The sequence below is a fragment of the Platichthys flesus genome, chromosome 6, assembly GCF_949316205.1.
Source record: "Platichthys flesus chromosome 6, fPlaFle2.1, whole genome shotgun sequence".
NCBI lineage: Eukaryota > Metazoa > Chordata > Actinopteri > Pleuronectiformes > Pleuronectidae > Platichthys > Platichthys flesus.
In genome coordinates, this window is record NC_084950.1 from 113,832 (window position 1) to 134,279 (window position 20,448).

The following is a 20,448-nucleotide window of genomic DNA, read 5'->3' on the forward strand; positions in this document are numbered from 1 at the left end:
CCAACACTTCAGTGACACTACCATCCCCAAACACCCCAGACTTACCGACTACTAATATACAATCAAGGCCAAACAGACACACACAACAGATAGAGGCCCAAATCCACCAGCTACCGGACCCGCTCAACAACATCACAGAATCTGATGCGTTTTCCTTGGTTCCTGACATCATTTCTTCTCCCCCTTCCTCTCCCCTAGGTGTTGCCGGTGCCCGGACTGGCACGATTGGACAAGAAGGAGCCCCGACCGCATTAGCAGGAGGGTCATCACACATGATGAGCGGCGTAATAAAGGCTAATGTAGCCCACAACACCGTATCTGAGACCTCCTCTCAACAACTGCGCCCGGGGACTCCGCCTCCCGGTTGTGCCACTCCGGACTCCGACACACCTTCACCCCCCGACGACAGCTCCCCAGGACCCTGTGCCACCTCCTCTCCATTCAGTCCTCTGCAGTCCGACTCCAACGCAGCAGGTAAATTTAAGACCACATATCACATCTCCAGACCCAACCGCAAAATCCAGGACTGGTTCATCAAAGGCCGCAAACCAGTCCTGGTACTGGGGGATTCCAACATAAATCGAATCCCCCCTCACAACCATCCCACAATACAACTTGACAGTTACCCGGGGGCCAATATGTACCATTTTCTTAAACTGTGTGAGAAAGCCATCCCCATTCCAGATGTTAAAATTGTCGTCCTCTCAATTGGTATTAATAACAAAGATCAGGACCCCAGGCAGACCTCTTGCAAACAGCTCAAAGCACTATACAAACAGGCCCAACTTGCCTTCCCCAATGCTGACATTTACTTCCCCATTATTAATTTTTCTGCCAACCTCACTAGTAAACAGCAACACAACCTTAAATATATTAACAATACCATAGCCACTTACTTTCCATTTTTAGCCGAAATACCTCACGACACTTTTTTTACAGAGCAAGATAATATACACTGGAAACCGGCCACTGCCACACGCATTTTTGAATACTGGTTGCAACAATTAAATTTACAATCACATCAAAACCCAAACCGGGCTTAAATACAGTCCCATCCAACTTACATCTTAACATAACGCCCCTTACTGACCCCGCACCTGATTTGGGGTGGAGCTCCACATCAAATATCCTCAATCTATCTACACTATTCACCCCAACCGCAGAACAAATTCAGATATTGGAAAGGGGTCTTTCATTCATTCCACGCCCTACACATTTTGACTGGGAGGAACTTCATAGGGACCTACATCAATACAATAGACGCCTCAAAATTATCAGCCACTTTTTCAATAAACCACAACACATACAGATACCCTTCACCAATAAATCCAGCTGGGAACCCACTATAGAACAGTCACACAAAAATACCATAACCCTGTTGCAAAAGAACAAACAGGCCCTGCGTCAGTACCGGCCCCCTGGGGACGTGGCAGACAACCTCTCGGGGCCGGAGCGCAGGGCCTTAGAACAACTCATCAAAAATCCAAATATAATTATAAAACCAGCTGACAAAGGATCAAAAACAGTTATAATGGACAGACAGCAATATTTACTGGAGGCAAATAGATTATTATCCAACACTACACATTACAAACTCATCCAATCTGACCAACAAAATCAAACTCAACCCCTCCTCAGAAATATTATCCAAAATCTATATGACCAAAAAATCATCACACACAAACAAAAACACTATCTATTTGGCCCCGATCACCCACGACCTAGACTTTTTTATCTACTTCCAAAAGTACATAAAGAACCCCAAACCTGGACCATACCCTATGAAGTTCCCCCCGGTAGACCAATAGTTTCCGACTGCAACAGCACATCTTACCATATATCAGAATATATAGAATATTTCCTTGGACCCCTTTCCAACAAACACCCGGCCTACATAAAAGATACATATCACTTCATAGACCTCATCCGACCCATGGTTGTTCCAAATCAGTCATTTTTATTTACAATAGATATAGACAGCTTATACACTAACATTAACACAAACATAGGCATTAAAGCGATTACATCCATCTTTAATAAATATCCCGACATTAATAGACCGGACAAACAGATAATTGAACTCCTCAACATTTGCCTCAACAATAATGATTTTACATTTAATAACAAACAATACCTCCAAATTCACGGAACAGCCATGGGTCAGAGATACGCGCCATCATATGCGAACATTTATATGAGCGAGTGGGAGCGAGAGGCATTGGCCAAATGCACCCGACAACCACTTCTTTATCTCCGTTTTTTAGACGACATATTTGGCATTTGGCACCACGACATCACTTTATTTTCTGATTTTATCAACACACTCAATAACCACCACCCATCTATAAAAGTAAAATACACCATAGACCCCTCTCATGTTAATTTCCTGGACACTACAGTTTTTTTTGATAATTCCATTAATTCGGCTCCTCACAAACTTCTCACTAAAGTCTTTTTCAAAACTACTGATACACACGCACTACTACATAAAAAAAGTTACCATCCGAAACATACATTTAAAGGCTTAATAAAATCACAAATCATCCGTTTCTATAGACTATCTTCGACACCCTCAGATCTTCACGAATCAATTGCAATTCTATTCTCCGCACTCAGACACAGGGGCTACTCTAAACGATTCCTCCGCCACATTAAAAATAATACTTTGGCCTCCCTCGCCCTCACTCGCTCCAACAACACAGATGCTCCACCCCAGCCTCCGGTCTCGGAGGGACTCCCAACCACAGGGCCCCCAACAATAAAATCCACCTATCTCCCTAGTTTAAGCCCTAACCCTAACCCTACTAACCCTACTAACCCTAACCTAGGCCCCAATCCTAATCCTAACCCAACCCAGAACCTAAACCCTAACCCTAACCTAGGCCCCAATCCTAACCCTAACCCAACCCAGTTCCTAAACCCTAACCCTAACCCTATTAACCCTACTAACCCTAACCTAGGCCCCAATCCTAAACCTAACTCAACCCAGTACCTAAACCCTAACCCTAACCCTAACCTAGGCCCTAACCCTAACCATAACCCTAACCCTCTCTCCGAGACCACAACCAATCATCCTCCCAATAACCTGGAAATCAAACCCATATTAATTCCATTCATATCTACATTCTCTCATCAAACAACCAGACTCCATAACCTCATTAAACAAAACTTCTCCCACACCCAAACAATACATCCGGCCTTCCATAACCACAACACAATTTCAGCATATAGAAAAAATCAAAGTCTCCATAGCCTCCTCATAAAATCCAAATTTACAGACAATAGACCCCCCATTCAAATACAATATATTACACATTACAAAAATAGAAAATTTATATCCAACCCCCACAGCACCACAGCATTTCCAACACTCGGCACATTCTCCCTTAACACTACTAACGTAATATACATTATCACATGCACCACTTGCCATAAACACTATATAGGAGAGACGAAACATACAATACTTACACGCCTCAAACAACATATGTATAGCATTGGGGAAGGCAAATTAACCACCCACCTGGTCAAACATTTCCAGCAACACCCCACCAATAAACTAATAATCTCAGGTTTGGAGAGCAACGACCAATGGACTGTTGGGCAGAGAAAGAGGGCAGAAAAATTATGGATCCATAAAATGAACACCATTGTGCCTACGGGCCTGAATGATGACACCATCCAGTTGCGACAGGCCCGTAGAGTATCCTGACCTGCCCCTTTCTCTGCCCCATGGTCCTGACTGTTGTGCTCTGCCTGGGGATTGAACCCTGGTCCCCGGGATGGTGGAGCTGTACTCTACCAACCTGACTATCACCACACTGTCAAATTTCCAACCGGTTTGAACGAAATAGGTCAGTAGGCCAGTGCCACAAAAATCAAACCCCTGAATCCTAAACCCCAACCCTAACCCAAACCTAACCCTAACCCTAACCCTAACCCTAACCCTAACCCTAACCCTAACCCTAAGCCTCAATTATGTACATTTGTAAATAGTTCGTTTGAATAGTCCACGTATCTATAATCATAGCGTGTAGTAACTAGTGTATTAGTGTGTGAGCACAGGACCTGTGACATATGGGGACCAGGGAGCCCCCTGGTGTGAAGGACCGTGCACTTTCCTCCTCTACGGAGTGGGATTAATTTCCCCTAACCTAACCGGCCAGTGCCTCCACCAGGTTCTCGCTTCCTGGTCCTCAGTCCAGTAGTCTTGTGCTTTCATGACTCTTAGTCAGACGTTCAACTCTAATTTGAGAATAGAGTCATGATATCCCTAATCAGGGACCCTCTACCCTAACCCTAACCAGGTGACCCCTTGCCTGAACCTAACCTTTAAACCCTAAGCAGGGCATTTTATCTGTATTAACTTCACCCAAGAACTTTATTGTGAGGATTATACGAAGACTCCACACCAGTTGGTTTGATTTAGCTTTAATTGGAGAGTAAAAACAGGATGAATGACCAGAAAAAGGCAAATATTCCCTGAAAGACCCCACCCAACTAGGTGTAGTATGGGCCTATAATAGATTTGACTGGAGCTATTAATTGAAGCCACACAAGAAATCATATTGGATTGTTTCGTGAAAAAGGTAAAACTGTGATGCCAAAGGAACTGGCAAATTCAGAAATGGGAAATTCTGCAAAGAGGAGGAGCTAGATGGGGTATAAAAGTGGGTGGGATGTCCCAGCAGTCTCAGACTGACACCACCACTGGGATGACATGACTTAATTCAAACTGACATACTTACCTGCCCTTGCCTGAAGAAGAAACAAAAGATTTCGAAACGTCGCGACAGGGCCAGACTAAAGCTAAATTTGACTTACCTTATACTTACCTGACTAAGCAACGAACCCTCCCTCGGACGAGCGGAGAGACCTAAGCCTCAATTATGTACATTTGTAAATAGTTCGTTTGAATAGTCCACGTATCTATAATCATAGCGTGTAGTAACTAGTGTATTAGTGTGTGAGCACAGGACCTGTGACATATGGGGACCAGGGAGCCCCCTGGTGTGAAGGACCGTGCACTTTCCTCCTCTACGGAGTGGGATTAATTTCCCCTAACCTAACCGGCCAGTGCCTCCACCAGGTTCTCGCTTCCTGGTCCTCAGTCCAGTAGTCTTGTGCTTTCATGACTCTTAGTCAGACGTTCAACTCTAATTTGAGAATAGAGTCATGATATCCCTAATCAGGGACCCTCTACCCTAACCCTAACCAGGTGACCCCTTGCCTGAACCTAACCTTTAAACCCTAAGCAGGGCATTTTATCTGTATTAACTTCACCCAAGAACTTTATTGTGAGGATTATACGAAGACTCCACACCAGTTGGTTTGATTTAGCTTTAATTGGAGAGTAAAAACAGGATGAATGACCAGAAAAAGGCAAATATTCCCTGAAAGACCCCACCCAACTAGGTGTAGTATGGGCCTATAATAGATTTGACTGGAGCTATTAATTGAAGCCACACAAGAAATCATATTGGATTGTTTCGTGAAAAAGGTAAAACTGTGATGCCAAAGGAACTGGCAAATTCAGAAATGGGAAATTCTGCAAAGAGGAGGAGCTAGATGGGGTATAAAAGTGGGTGGGATGTCCCAGCAGTCTCAGACTGACACCACCACTGGGATGACATGACTTAATTCAAACTGACATACTTACCTGCCCTTGCCTGAAGAAGAAACAAAAGATTTCGAAACGTCGCGACAGGGCCAGACTAAAGCTAAATTTGACTTACCTTATACTTACCTGACTAAGCAACGAACCCTCCCTCGGACGAGCGGAGAGACCTAAGCCTCAATTATGTACATTTGTAAATAGTTCGTTTGAATAGTCCACGTATCTATAATCATAGCGTGTAGTAACTAGTGTATTAGTGTGTGAGCACAGGACCTGTGACATATGGGGACCAGGGAGCCCCCTGGTGTGAAGGACCGTGCACTTTCCTCCTCTACGGAGTGGGATTAATTTCCCCTAACCTAACCGGCCAGTGCCTCCACCAGGTTCTCGCTTCCTGGTCCTCAGTCCAGTAGTCTTGTGCTTTCATGACTCTTAGTCAGACGTTCAACTCTAATTTGAGAATAGAGTCATGATATCCCTAATCAGGGACCCTCTACCCTAACCCTAACCAGGTGACCCCTTGCCTGAACCTAACCTTTAAACCCTAAGCAGGGCATTTTATCTGTATTAACTTCACCCAAGAACTTTATTGTGAGGATTATACGAAGACTCCACACCAGTTGGTTTGATTTAGCTTTAATTGGAGAGTAAAAACAGGATGAATGACCAGAAAAAGGCAAATATTCCCTGAAAGACCCCACCCAACTAGGTGTAGTATGGGCCTATAATAGATTTGACTGGAGCTATTAATTGAAGCCACACAAGAAATCATATTGGATTGTTTCGTGAAAAAGGTAAAACTGTGATGCCAAAGGAACTGGCAAATTCAGAAATGGGAAATTCTGCAAAGAGGAGGAGCTAGATGGGGTATAAAAGTGGGTGGGATGTCCCAGCAGTCTCAGACTGACACCACCACTGGGATGACATGACTTAATTCAAACTGACATACTTACCTGCCCTTGCCTGAAGAAGAAACAAAAGATTTCGAAACGTCGCGACAGGGCCAGACTAAAGCTAAATTTGACTTACCTTATACTTACCTGACTAAGCAACGAACCCTCCCTCGGACGAGCGGAGAGACCTAAGCCTCAATTATGTACATTTGTAAATAGTTCGTTTGAATAGTCCACGTATCTATAATCATAGCGTGTAGTAACTAGTGTATTAGTGTGTGAGCACAGGACCTGTGACATATGGGGACCAGGGAGCCCCCTGGTGTGAAGGACCGTGCACTTTCCTCCTCTACGGAGTGGGATTAATTTCCCCTAACCTAACCGGCCAGTGCCTCCACCAGGTTCTCGCTTCCTGGTCCTCAGTCCAGTAGTCTTGTGCTTTCATGACTCTTAGTCAGACGTTCAACTCTAATTTGAGAATAGAGTCATGATATCCCTAATCAGGGACCCTCTACCCTAACCCTAACCAGGTGACCCCTTGCCTGAACCTAACCTTTAAACCCTAAGCAGGGCATTTTATCTGTATTAACTTCACCCAAGAACTTTATTGTGAGGATTATACGAAGACTCCACACCAGTTGGTTTGATTTAGCTTTAATTGGAGAGTAAAAACAGGATGAATGACCAGAAAAAGGCAAATATTCCCTGAAAGACCCCACCCAACTAGGTGTAGTATGGGCCTATAATAGATTTGACTGGAGCTATTAATTGAAGCCACACAAGAAATCATATTGGATTGTTTCGTGAAAAAGGTAAAACTGTGATGCCAAAGGAACTGGCAAATTCAGAAATGGGAAATTCTGCAAAGAGGAGGAGCTAGATGGGGTATAAAAGTGGGTGGGATGTCCCAGCAGTCTCAGACTGACACCACCACTGGGATGACATGACTTAATTCAAACTGACATACTTACCTGCCCTTGCCTGAAGAAGAAACAAAAGATTTCGAAACGTCGCGACAGGGCCAGACTAAAGCTAAATTTGACTTACCTTATACTTACCTGACTAAGCAACGAACCCTCCCTCGGACGAGCGGAGAGACCTAAGCCTCAATTATGTACATTTGTAAATAGTTCGTTTGAATAGTCCACGTATCTATAATCATAGCGTGTAGTAACTAGTGTATTAGTGTGTGAGCACAGGACCTGTGACATATGGGGACCAGGGAGCCCCCTGGTGTGAAGGACCGTGCACTTTCCTCCTCTACGGAGTGGGATTAATTTCCCCTAACCTAACCGGCCAGTGCCTCCACCAGGTTCTCGCTTCCTGGTCCTCAGTCCAGTAGTCTTGTGCTTTCATGACTCTTAGTCAGACGTTCAACTCTAATTTGAGAATAGAGTCATGATATCCCTAATCAGGGACCCTCTACCCTAACCCTAACCAGGTGACCCCTTGCCTGAACCTAACCTTTAAACCCTAAGCAGGGCATTTTATCTGTATTAACTTCACCCAAGAACTTTATTGTGAGGATTATACGAAGACTCCACACCAGTTGGTTTGATTTAGCTTTAATTGGAGAGTAAAAACAGGATGAATGACCAGAAAAAGGCAAATATTCCCTGAAAGACCCCACCCAACTAGGTGTAGTATGGGCCTATAATAGATTTGACTGGAGCTATTAATTGAAGCCACACAAGAAATCATATTGGATTGTTTCGTGAAAAAGGTAAAACTGTGATGCCAAAGGAACTGGCAAATTCAGAAATGGGAAATTCTGCAAAGAGGAGGAGCTAGATGGGGTATAAAAGTGGGTGGGATGTCCCAGCAGTCTCAGACTGACACCACCACTGGGATGACATGACTTAATTCAAACTGACATACTTACCTGCCCTTGCCTGAAGAAGAAACAAAAGATTTCGAAACGTCGCGACAGGGCCAGACTAAAGCTAAATTTGACTTACCTTATACTTACCTGACTAAGCAACGAACCCTCCCTCGGACGAGCGGAGAGACCTAAGCCTCAATTATGTACATTTGTAAATAGTTCGTTTGAATAGTCCACGTATCTATAATCATAGCGTGTAGTAACTAGTGTATTAGTGTGTGAGCACAGGACCTGTGACATATGGGGACCAGGGAGCCCCCTGGTGTGAAGGACCGTGCACTTTCCTCCTCTACGGAGTGGGATTAATTTCCCCTAACCTAACCGGCCAGTGCCTCCACCAGGTTCTCGCTTCCTGGTCCTCAGTCCAGTAGTCTTGTGCTTTCATGACTCTTAGTCAGACGTTCAACTCTAATTTGAGAATAGAGTCATGATATCCCTAATCAGGGACCCTCTACCCTAACCCTAACCAGGTGACCCCTTGCCTGAACCTAACCTTTAAACCCTAAGCAGGGCATTTTATCTGTATTAACTTCACCCAAGAACTTTATTGTGAGGATTATACGAAGACTCCACACCAGTTGGTTTGATTTAGCTTTAATTGGAGAGTAAAAACAGGATGAATGACCAGAAAAAGGCAAATATTCCCTGAAAGACCCCACCCAACTAGGTGTAGTATGGGCCTATAATAGATTTGACTGGAGCTATTAATTGAAGCCACACAAGAAATCATATTGGATTGTTTCGTGAAAAAGGTAAAACTGTGATGCCAAAGGAACTGGCAAATTCAGAAATGGGAAATTCTGCAAAGAGGAGGAGCTAGATGGGGTATAAAAGTGGGTGGGATGTCCCAGCAGTCTCAGACTGACACCACCACTGGGATGACATGACTTAATTCAAACTGACATACTTACCTGCCCTTGCCTGAAGAAGAAACAAAAGATTTCGAAACGTCGCGACAGGGCCAGACTAAAGCTAAATTTGACTTACCTTATACTTACCTGACTAAGCAACGAACCCTCCCTCGGACGAGCGGAGAGACCTAAGCCTCAATTATGTACATTTGTAAATAGTTCGTTTGAATAGTCCACGTATCTATAATCATAGCGTGTAGTAACTAGTGTATTAGTGTGTGAGCACAGGACCTGTGACATATGGGGACCAGGGAGCCCCCTGGTGTGAAGGACCGTGCACTTTCCTCCTCTACGGAGTGGGATTAATTTCCCCTAACCTAACCGGCCAGTGCCTCCACCAGGTTCTCGCTTCCTGGTCCTCAGTCCAGTAGTCTTGTGCTTTCATGACTCTTAGTCAGACGTTCAACTCTAATTTGAGAATAGAGTCATGATATCCCTAATCAGGGACCCTCTACCCTAACCCTAACCAGGTGACCCCTTGCCTGAACCTAACCTTTAAACCCTAAGCAGGGCATTTTATCTGTATTAACTTCACCCAAGAACTTTATTGTGAGGATTATACGAAGACTCCACACCAGTTGGTTTGATTTAGCTTTAATTGGAGAGTAAAAACAGGATGAATGACCAGAAAAAGGCAAATATTCCCTGAAAGACCCCACCCAACTAGGTGTAGTATGGGCCTATAATAGATTTGACTGGAGCTATTAATTGAAGCCACACAAGAAATCATATTGGATTGTTTCGTGAAAAAGGTAAAACTGTGATGCCAAAGGAACTGGCAAATTCAGAAATGGGAAATTCTGCAAAGAGGAGGAGCTAGATGGGGTATAAAAGTGGGTGGGATGTCCCAGCAGTCTCAGACTGACACCACCACTGGGATGACATGACTTAATTCAAACTGACATACTTACCTGCCCTTGCCTGAAGAAGAAACAAAAGATTTCGAAACGTCGCGACAGGGCCAGACTAAAGCTAAATTTGACTTACCTTATACTTACCTGACTAAGCAACGAACCCTCCCTCGGACGAGCGGAGAGACCTAAGCCTCAATTATGTACATTTGTAAATAGTTCGTTTGAATAGTCCACGTATCTATAATCATAGCGTGTAGTAACTAGTGTATTAGTGTGTGAGCACAGGACCTGTGACATATGGGGACCAGGGAGCCCCCTGGTGTGAAGGACCGTGCACTTTCCTCCTCTACGGAGTGGGATTAATTTCCCCTAACCTAACCGGCCAGTGCCTCCACCAGGTTCTCGCTTCCTGGTCCTCAGTCCAGTAGTCTTGTGCTTTCATGACTCTTAGTCAGACGTTCAACTCTAATTTGAGAATAGAGTCATGATATCCCTAATCAGGGACCCTCTACCCTAACCCTAACCAGGTGACCCCTTGCCTGAACCTAACCTTTAAACCCTAAGCAGGGCATTTTATCTGTATTAACTTCACCCAAGAACTTTATTGTGAGGATTATACGAAGACTCCACACCAGTTGGTTTGATTTAGCTTTAATTGGAGAGTAAAAACAGGATGAATGACCAGAAAAAGGCAAATATTCCCTGAAAGACCCCACCCAACTAGGTGTAGTATGGGCCTATAATAGATTTGACTGGAGCTATTAATTGAAGCCACACAAGAAATCATATTGGATTGTTTCGTGAAAAAGGTAAAACTGTGATGCCAAAGGAACTGGCAAATTCAGAAATGGGAAATTCTGCAAAGAGGAGGAGCTAGATGGGGTATAAAAGTGGGTGGGATGTCCCAGCAGTCTCAGACTGACACCACCACTGGGATGACATGACTTAATTCAAACTGACATACTTACCTGCCCTTGCCTGAAGAAGAAACAAAAGATTTCGAAACGTCGCGACAGGGCCAGACTAAAGCTAAATTTGACTTACCTTATACTTACCTGACTAAGCAACGAACCCTCCCTCGGACGAGCGGAGAGACCTAAGCCTCAATTATGTACATTTGTAAATAGTTCGTTTGAATAGTCCACGTATCTATAATCATAGCGTGTAGTAACTAGTGTATTAGTGTGTGAGCACAGGACCTGTGACATATGGGGACCAGGGAGCCCCCTGGTGTGAAGGACCGTGCACTTTCCTCCTCTACGGAGTGGGATTAATTTCCCCTAACCTAACCGGCCAGTGCCTCCACCAGGTTCTCGCTTCCTGGTCCTCAGTCCAGTAGTCTTGTGCTTTCATGACTCTTAGTCAGACGTTCAACTCTAATTTGAGAATAGAGTCATGATATCCCTAATCAGGGACCCTCTACCCTAACCCTAACCAGGTGACCCCTTGCCTGAACCTAACCTTTAAACCCTAAGCAGGGCATTTTATCTGTATTAACTTCACCCAAGAACTTTATTGTGAGGATTATACGAAGACTCCACACCAGTTGGTTTGATTTAGCTTTAATTGGAGAGTAAAAACAGGATGAATGACCAGAAAAAGGCAAATATTCCCTGAAAGACCCCACCCAACTAGGTGTAGTATGGGCCTATAATAGATTTGACTGGAGCTATTAATTGAAGCCACACAAGAAATCATATTGGATTGTTTCGTGAAAAAGGTAAAACTGTGATGCCAAAGGAACTGGCAAATTCAGAAATGGGAAATTCTGCAAAGAGGAGGAGCTAGATGGGGTATAAAAGTGGGTGGGATGTCCCAGCAGTCTCAGACTGACACCACCACTGGGATGACATGACTTAATTCAAACTGACATACTTACCTGCCCTTGCCTGAAGAAGAAACAAAAGATTTCGAAACGTCGCGACAGGGCCAGACTAAAGCTAAATTTGACTTACCTTATACTTACCTGACTAAGCAACGAACCCTCCCTCGGACGAGCGGAGAGACCTAAGCCTCAATTATGTACATTTGTAAATAGTTCGTTTGAATAGTCCACGTATCTATAATCATAGCGTGTAGTAACTAGTGTATTAGTGTGTGAGCACAGGACCTGTGACATATGGGGACCAGGGAGCCCCCTGGTGTGAAGGACCGTGCACTTTCCTCCTCTACGGAGTGGGATTAATTTCCCCTAACCTAACCGGCCAGTGCCTCCACCAGGTTCTCGCTTCCTGGTCCTCAGTCCAGTAGTCTTGTGCTTTCATGACTCTTAGTCAGACGTTCAACTCTAATTTGAGAATAGAGTCATGATATCCCTAATCAGGGACCCTCTACCCTAACCCTAACCAGGTGACCCCTTGCCTGAACCTAACCTTTAAACCCTAAGCAGGGCATTTTATCTGTATTAACTTCACCCAAGAACTTTATTGTGAGGATTATACGAAGACTCCACACCAGTTGGTTTGATTTAGCTTTAATTGGAGAGTAAAAACAGGATGAATGACCAGAAAAAGGCAAATATTCCCTGAAAGACCCCACCCAACTAGGTGTAGTATGGGCCTATAATAGATTTGACTGGAGCTATTAATTGAAGCCACACAAGAAATCATATTGGATTGTTTCGTGAAAAAGGTAAAACTGTGATGCCAAAGGAACTGGCAAATTCAGAAATGGGAAATTCTGCAAAGAGGAGGAGCTAGATGGGGTATAAAAGTGGGTGGGATGTCCCAGCAGTCTCAGACTGACACCACCACTGGGATGACATGACTTAATTCAAACTGACATACTTACCTGCCCTTGCCTGAAGAAGAAACAAAAGATTTCGAAACGTCGCGACAGGGCCAGACTAAAGCTAAATTTGACTTACCTTATACTTACCTGACTAAGCAACGAACCCTCCCTCGGACGAGCGGAGAGACCTAAGCCTCAATTATGTACATTTGTAAATAGTTCGTTTGAATAGTCCACGTATCTATAATCATAGCGTGTAGTAACTAGTGTATTAGTGTGTGAGCACAGGACCTGTGACATATGGGGACCAGGGAGCCCCCTGGTGTGAAGGACCGTGCACTTTCCTCCTCTACGGAGTGGGATTAATTTCCCCTAACCTAACCGGCCAGTGCCTCCACCAGGTTCTCGCTTCCTGGTCCTCAGTCCAGTAGTCTTGTGCTTTCATGACTCTTAGTCAGACGTTCAACTCTAATTTGAGAATAGAGTCATGATATCCCTAATCAGGGACCCTCTACCCTAACCCTAACCAGGTGACCCCTTGCCTGAACCTAACCTTTAAACCCTAAGCAGGGCATTTTATCTGTATTAACTTCACCCAAGAACTTTATTGTGAGGATTATACGAAGACTCCACACCAGTTGGTTTGATTTAGCTTTAATTGGAGAGTAAAAACAGGATGAATGACCAGAAAAAGGCAAATATTCCCTGAAAGACCCCACCCAACTAGGTGTAGTATGGGCCTATAATAGATTTGACTGGAGCTATTAATTGAAGCCACACAAGAAATCATATTGGATTGTTTCGTGAAAAAGGTAAAACTGTGATGCCAAAGGAACTGGCAAATTCAGAAATGGGAAATTCTGCAAAGAGGAGGAGCTAGATGGGGTATAAAAGTGGGTGGGATGTCCCAGCAGTCTCAGACTGACACCACCACTGGGATGACATGACTTAATTCAAACTGACATACTTACCTGCCCTTGCCTGAAGAAGAAACAAAAGATTTCGAAACGTCGCGACAGGGCCAGACTAAAGCTAAATTTGACTTACCTTATACTTACCTGACTAAGCAACGAACCCTCCCTCGGACGAGCGGAGAGACCTAAGCCTCAATTATGTACATTTGTAAATAGTTCGTTTGAATAGTCCACGTATCTATAATCATAGCGTGTAGTAACTAGTGTATTAGTGTGTGAGCACAGGACCTGTGACATATGGGGACCAGGGAGCCCCCTGGTGTGAAGGACCGTGCACTTTCCTCCTCTACGGAGTGGGATTAATTTCCCCTAACCTAACCGGCCAGTGCCTCCACCAGGTTCTCGCTTCCTGGTCCTCAGTCCAGTAGTCTTGTGCTTTCATGACTCTTAGTCAGACGTTCAACTCTAATTTGAGAATAGAGTCATGATATCCCTAATCAGGGACCCTCTACCCTAACCCTAACCAGGTGACCCCTTGCCTGAACCTAACCTTTAAACCCTAAGCAGGGCATTTTATCTGTATTAACTTCACCCAAGAACTTTATTGTGAGGATTATACGAAGACTCCACACCAGTTGGTTTGATTTAGCTTTAATTGGAGAGTAAAAACAGGATGAATGACCAGAAAAAGGCAAATATTCCCTGAAAGACCCCACCCAACTAGGTGTAGTATGGGCCTATAATAGATTTGACTGGAGCTATTAATTGAAGCCACACAAGAAATCATATTGGATTGTTTCGTGAAAAAGGTAAAACTGTGATGCCAAAGGAACTGGCAAATTCAGAAATGGGAAATTCTGCAAAGAGGAGGAGCTAGATGGGGTATAAAAGTGGGTGGGATGTCCCAGCAGTCTCAGACTGACACCACCACTGGGATGACATGACTTAATTCAAACTGACATACTTACCTGCCCTTGCCTGAAGAAGAAACAAAAGATTTCGAAACGTCGCGACAGGGCCAGACTAAAGCTAAATTTGACTTACCTTATACTTACCTGACTAAGCAACGAACCCTCCCTCGGACGAGCGGAGAGACCTAAGCCTCAATTATGTACATTTGTAAATAGTTCGTTTGAATAGTCCACGTATCTATAATCATAGCGTGTAGTAACTAGTGTATTAGTGTGTGAGCACAGGACCTGTGACATATGGGGACCAGGGAGCCCCCTGGTGTGAAGGACCGTGCACTTTCCTCCTCTACGGAGTGGGATTAATTTCCCCTAACCTAACCGGCCAGTGCCTCCACCAGGTTCTCGCTTCCTGGTCCTCAGTCCAGTAGTCTTGTGCTTTCATGACTCTTAGTCAGACGTTCAACTCTAATTTGAGAATAGAGTCATGATATCCCTAATCAGGGACCCTCTACCCTAACCCTAACCAGGTGACCCCTTGCCTGAACCTAACCTTTAAACCCTAAGCAGGGCATTTTATCTGTATTAACTTCACCCAAGAACTTTATTGTGAGGATTATACGAAGACTCCACACCAGTTGGTTTGATTTAGCTTTAATTGGAGAGTAAAAACAGGATGAATGACCAGAAAAAGGCAAATATTCCCTGAAAGACCCCACCCAACTAGGTGTAGTATGGGCCTATAATAGATTTGACTGGAGCTATTAATTGAAGCCACACAAGAAATCATATTGGATTGTTTCGTGAAAAAGGTAAAACTGTGATGCCAAAGGAACTGGCAAATTCAGAAATGGGAAATTCTGCAAAGAGGAGGAGCTAGATGGGGTATAAAAGTGGGTGGGATGTCCCAGCAGTCTCAGACTGACACCACCACTGGGATGACATGACTTAATTCAAACTGACATACTTACCTGCCCTTGCCTGAAGAAGAAACAAAAGATTTCGAAACGTCGCGACAGGGCCAGACTAAAGCTAAATTTGACTTACCTTATACTTACCTGACTAAGCAACGAACCCTCCCTCGGACGAGCGGAGAGACCTAAGCCTCAATTATGTACATTTGTAAATAGTTCGTTTGAATAGTCCACGTATCTATAATCATAGCGTGTAGTAACTAGTGTATTAGTGTGTGAGCACAGGACCTGTGACATATGGGGACCAGGGAGCCCCCTGGTGTGAAGGACCGTGCACTTTCCTCCTCTACGGAGTGGGATTAATTTCCCCTAACCTAACCGGCCAGTGCCTCCACCAGGTTCTCGCTTCCTGGTCCTCAGTCCAGTAGTCTTGTGCTTTCATGACTCTTAGTCAGACGTTCAACTCTAATTTGAGAATAGAGTCATGATATCCCTAATCAGGGACCCTCTACCCTAACCCTAACCAGGTGACCCCTTGCCTGAACCTAACCTTTAAACCCTAAGCAGGGCATTTTATCTGTATTAACTTCACCCAAGAACTTTATTGTGAGGATTATACGAAGACTCCACACCAGTTGGTTTGATTTAGCTTTAATTGGAGAGTAAAAACAGGATGAATGACCAGAAAAAGGCAAATATTCCCTGAAAGACCCCACCCAACTAGGTGTAGTATGGGCCTATAATAGATTTGACTGGAGCTATTAATTGAAGCCACACAAGAAATCATATTGGATTGTTTCGTGAAAAAGGTAAAACTGTGATGCCAAAGGAACTGGCAAATTCAGAAATGGGAAATTCTGCAAAGAGGAGGAGCTAGATGGGGTATAAAAGTGGGTGGGATGTCCCAGCAGTCTCAGACTGACACCACCACTGGGATGACATGACTTAATTCAAACTGACATACTTACCTGCCCTTGCCTGAAGAAGAAACAAAAGATTTCGAAACGTCGCGACAGGGCCAGACTAAAGCTAAATTTGACTTACCTTATACTTACCTGACTAAGCAACGAACCCTCCCTCGGACGAGCGGAGAGACCTAAGCCTCAATTATGTACATTTGTAAATAGTTCGTTTGAATAGTCCACGTATCTATAATCATAGCGTGTAGTAACTAGTGTATTAGTGTGTGAGCACAGGACCTGTGACATATGGGGACCAGGGAGCCCCCTGGTGTGAAGGACCGTGCACTTTCCTCCTCTACGGAGTGGGATTAATTTCCCCTAACCTAACCGGCCAGTGCCTCCACCAGGTTCTCGCTTCCTGGTCCTCAGTCCAGTAGTCTTGTGCTTTCATGACTCTTAGTCAGACGTTCAACTCTAATTTGAGAATAGAGTCATGATATCCCTAATCAGGGACCCTCTACCCTAACCCTAACCAGGTGACCCCTTGCCTGAACCTAACCTTTAAACCCTAAGCAGGGCATTTTATCTGTATTAACTTCACCCAAGAACTTTATTGTGAGGATTATACGAAGACTCCACACCAGTTGGTTTGATTTAGCTTTAATTGGAGAGTAAAAACAGGATGAATGACCAGAAAAAGGCAAATATTCCCTGAAAGACCCCACCCAACTAGGTGTAGTATGGGCCTATAATAGATTTGACTGGAGCTATTAATTGAAGCCACACAAGAAATCATATTGGATTGTTTCGTGAAAAAGGTAAAACTGTGATGCCAAAGGAACTGGCAAATTCAGAAATGGGAAATTCTGCAAAGAGGAGGAGCTAGATGGGGTATAAAAGTGGGTGGGATGTCCCAGCAGTCTCAGACTGACACCACCACTGGGATGACATGACTTAATTCAAACTGACATACTTACCTGCCCTTGCCTGAAGAAGAAACAAAAGATTTCGAAACGTCGCGACAGGGCCAGACTAAAGCTAAATTTGACTTACCTTATACTTACCTGACTAAGCAACGAACCCTCCCTCGGACGAGCGGAGAGACCTAAGCCTCAATTATGTACATTTGTAAATAGTTCGTTTGAATAGTCCACGTATCTATAATCATAGCGTGTAGTAACTAGTGTATTAGTGTGTGAGCACAGGACCTGTGACATATGGGGACCAGGGAGCCCCCTGGTGTGAAGGACCGTGCACTTTCCTCCTCTACGGAGTGGGATTAATTTCCCCTAACCTAACCGGCCAGTGCCTCCACCAGGTTCTCGCTTCCTGGTCCTCAGTCCAGTAGTCTTGTGCTTTCATGACTCTTAGTCAGACGTTCAACTCTAATTTGAGAATAGAGTCATGATATCCCTAATCAGGGACCCTCTACCCTAACCCTAACCAGGTGACCCCTTGCCTGAACCTAACCTTTAAACCCTAAGCAGGGCATTTTATCTGTATTAACTTCACCCAAGAACTTTATTGTGAGGATTATACGAAGACTCCACACCAGTTGGTTTGATTTAGCTTTAATTGGAGAGTAAAAACAGGATGAATGACCAGAAAAAGGCAAATATTCCCTGAAAGACCCCACCCAACTAGGTGTAGTATGGGCCTATAATAGATTTGACTGGAGCTATTAATTGAAGCCACACAAGAAATCATATTGGATTGTTTCGTGAAAAAGGTAAAACTGTGATGCCAAAGGAACTGGCAAATTCAGAAATGGGAAATTCTGCAAAGAGGAGGAGCTAGATGGGGTATAAAAGTGGGTGGGATGTCCCAGCAGTCTCAGACTGACACCACCACTGGGATGACATGACTTAATTCAAACTGACATACTTACCTGCCCTTGCCTGAAGAAGAAACAAAAGATTTCGAAACGTCGCGACAGGGCCAGACTAAAGCTAAATTTGACTTACCTTATACTTACCTGACTAAGCAACGAACCCTCCCTCGGACGAGCGGAGAGACCTAAGCCTCAATTATGTACATTTGTAAATAGTTCGTTTGAATAGTCCACGTATCTATAATCATAGCGTGTAGTAACTAGTGTATTAGTGTGTGAGCACAGGACCTGTGACATATGGGGACCAGGGAGCCCCCTGGTGTGAAGGACCGTGCACTTTCCTCCTCTACGGAGTGGGATTAATTTCCCCTAACCTAACCGGCCAGTGCCTCCACCAGGTTCTCGCTTCCTGGTCCTCAGTCCAGTAGTCTTGTGCTTTCATGACTCTTAGTCAGACGTTCAACTCTAATTTGAGAATAGAGTCATGATATCCCTAATCAGGGACCCTCTACCCTAACCCTAACCAGGTGACCCCTTGCCTGAACCTAACCTTTAAACCCTAAGCAGGGCATTTTATCTGTATTAACTTCACCCAAGAACTTTATTGTGAGGATTATACGAAGACTCCACACCAGTTGGTTTGATTTAGCTTTAATTGGAGAGTAAAAACAGGATGAATGACCAGAAAAAGGCAAATATTCCCTGAAAGACCCCACCCAACTAGGTGTAGTATGGGCCTATAATAGATTTGACTGGAGCTATTAATTGAAGCCACACAAGAAATCATATTGGATTGTTTCGTGAAAAAGGTAAAACTGTGATGCCAAAGGAACTGGCAAATTCAGAAATGGGAAATTCTGCAAAGAGGAGGAGCTAGATGGGGTATAAAAGTGGGTGGGATGTCCCAGCAGTCTCAGACTGACACCACCACTGGGATGACATGACTTAATTCAAACTGACATACTTACCTGCCCTTGCCTGAAGAAGAAACAAAAGATTTCGAAACGTCGCGACAGGGCCAGACTAAAGCTAAATTTGACTTACCTTATACTTACCTGACTAAGCAACGAACCCTCCCTCGGACGAGCGGAGAGACCTAAGCCTCAATTATGTACATTTGTAAATAGTTCGTTTGAATAGTCCACGTATCTATAATCATAGCGTGTAGTAACTAGTGTATTAGTGTGTGAGCACAGGACCTGTGACATATGGGGACCAGGGAGCCCCCTGGTGTGAAGGACCGTGCACTTTCCTCCTCTACGGAGTGGGATTAATTTCCCCTAACCTAACCGGCCAGTGCCTCCACCAGGTTCTCGCTTCCTGGTCCTCAGTCCAGTAGTCTTGTGCTTTCATGACTCTTAGTCAGACGTTCAACTCTAATTTGAGAATAGAGTCATGATATCCCTAATCAGGGACCCTCTACCCTAACCCTAACCAGGTGACCCCTTGCCTGAACCTAACCTTTAAACCCTAAGCAGGGCATTTTATCTGTATTAACTTCACCCAAGAACTTTATTGTGAGGATTATACGAAGACTCCACACCAGTTGGTTTGATTTAGCTTTAATTGGAGAGTAAAAACAGGATGAATGACCAGAAAAAGGCAAATATTCCCTGAAAGACCCCACCCAACTAGGTGTAGTATGGGCCTATAATAGATTTGACTGGAGCTATTAATTGAAGCCACACAAGAAATCATATTGGATTGTTTCGTGAAAAAGGTAAAACTGTGATGCCAAAGGAACTGGCAAATTCAGAAATGGGAAATTCTGCAAAGAGGAGGAGCTAGATGGGGTATAAAAGTGGGTGGGATGTCCCAGCAGTCTCAGACTGACACCACCACTGGGATGACATGACTTAATTCAAACTGACATACTTACCTGCCCTTGCCTGAAGAAGAAACAAAAGATTTCGAAACGTCGCGACAGGGCCAGACTAAAGCTAAATTTGACTTACCTTATACTTACCTGACTAAGCAACGAACCCTCCCTCGGACGAGCGGAGAGACCTAAGCCTCAATTATGTACATTTGTAAATAGTTCGTTTGAATAGTCCACGTATCTATAATCATAGCGTGTAGTAACTAGTGTATT

The 20,448-nt window shown here is 44.2% G+C and overlaps 1 protein-coding gene across 1 annotated transcript in view; it reads left to right on the forward strand.

The window, feature by feature from the left end:
• The first annotated feature begins 272 nt into the window (after positions 1-272).
• The window catches only part of lamb4 (laminin, beta 4), a 53,049-nt gene continuing 32,873 nt past the window's right edge, over positions 273-20,448 (forward strand). The window contains exon 1 of the mRNA XM_062389553.1: positions 273-557. Coding sequence (XP_062245537.1) covers positions 273-557 — 285 coding nt within the window. The remainder of the gene's footprint in view (positions 558-20,448) is intronic.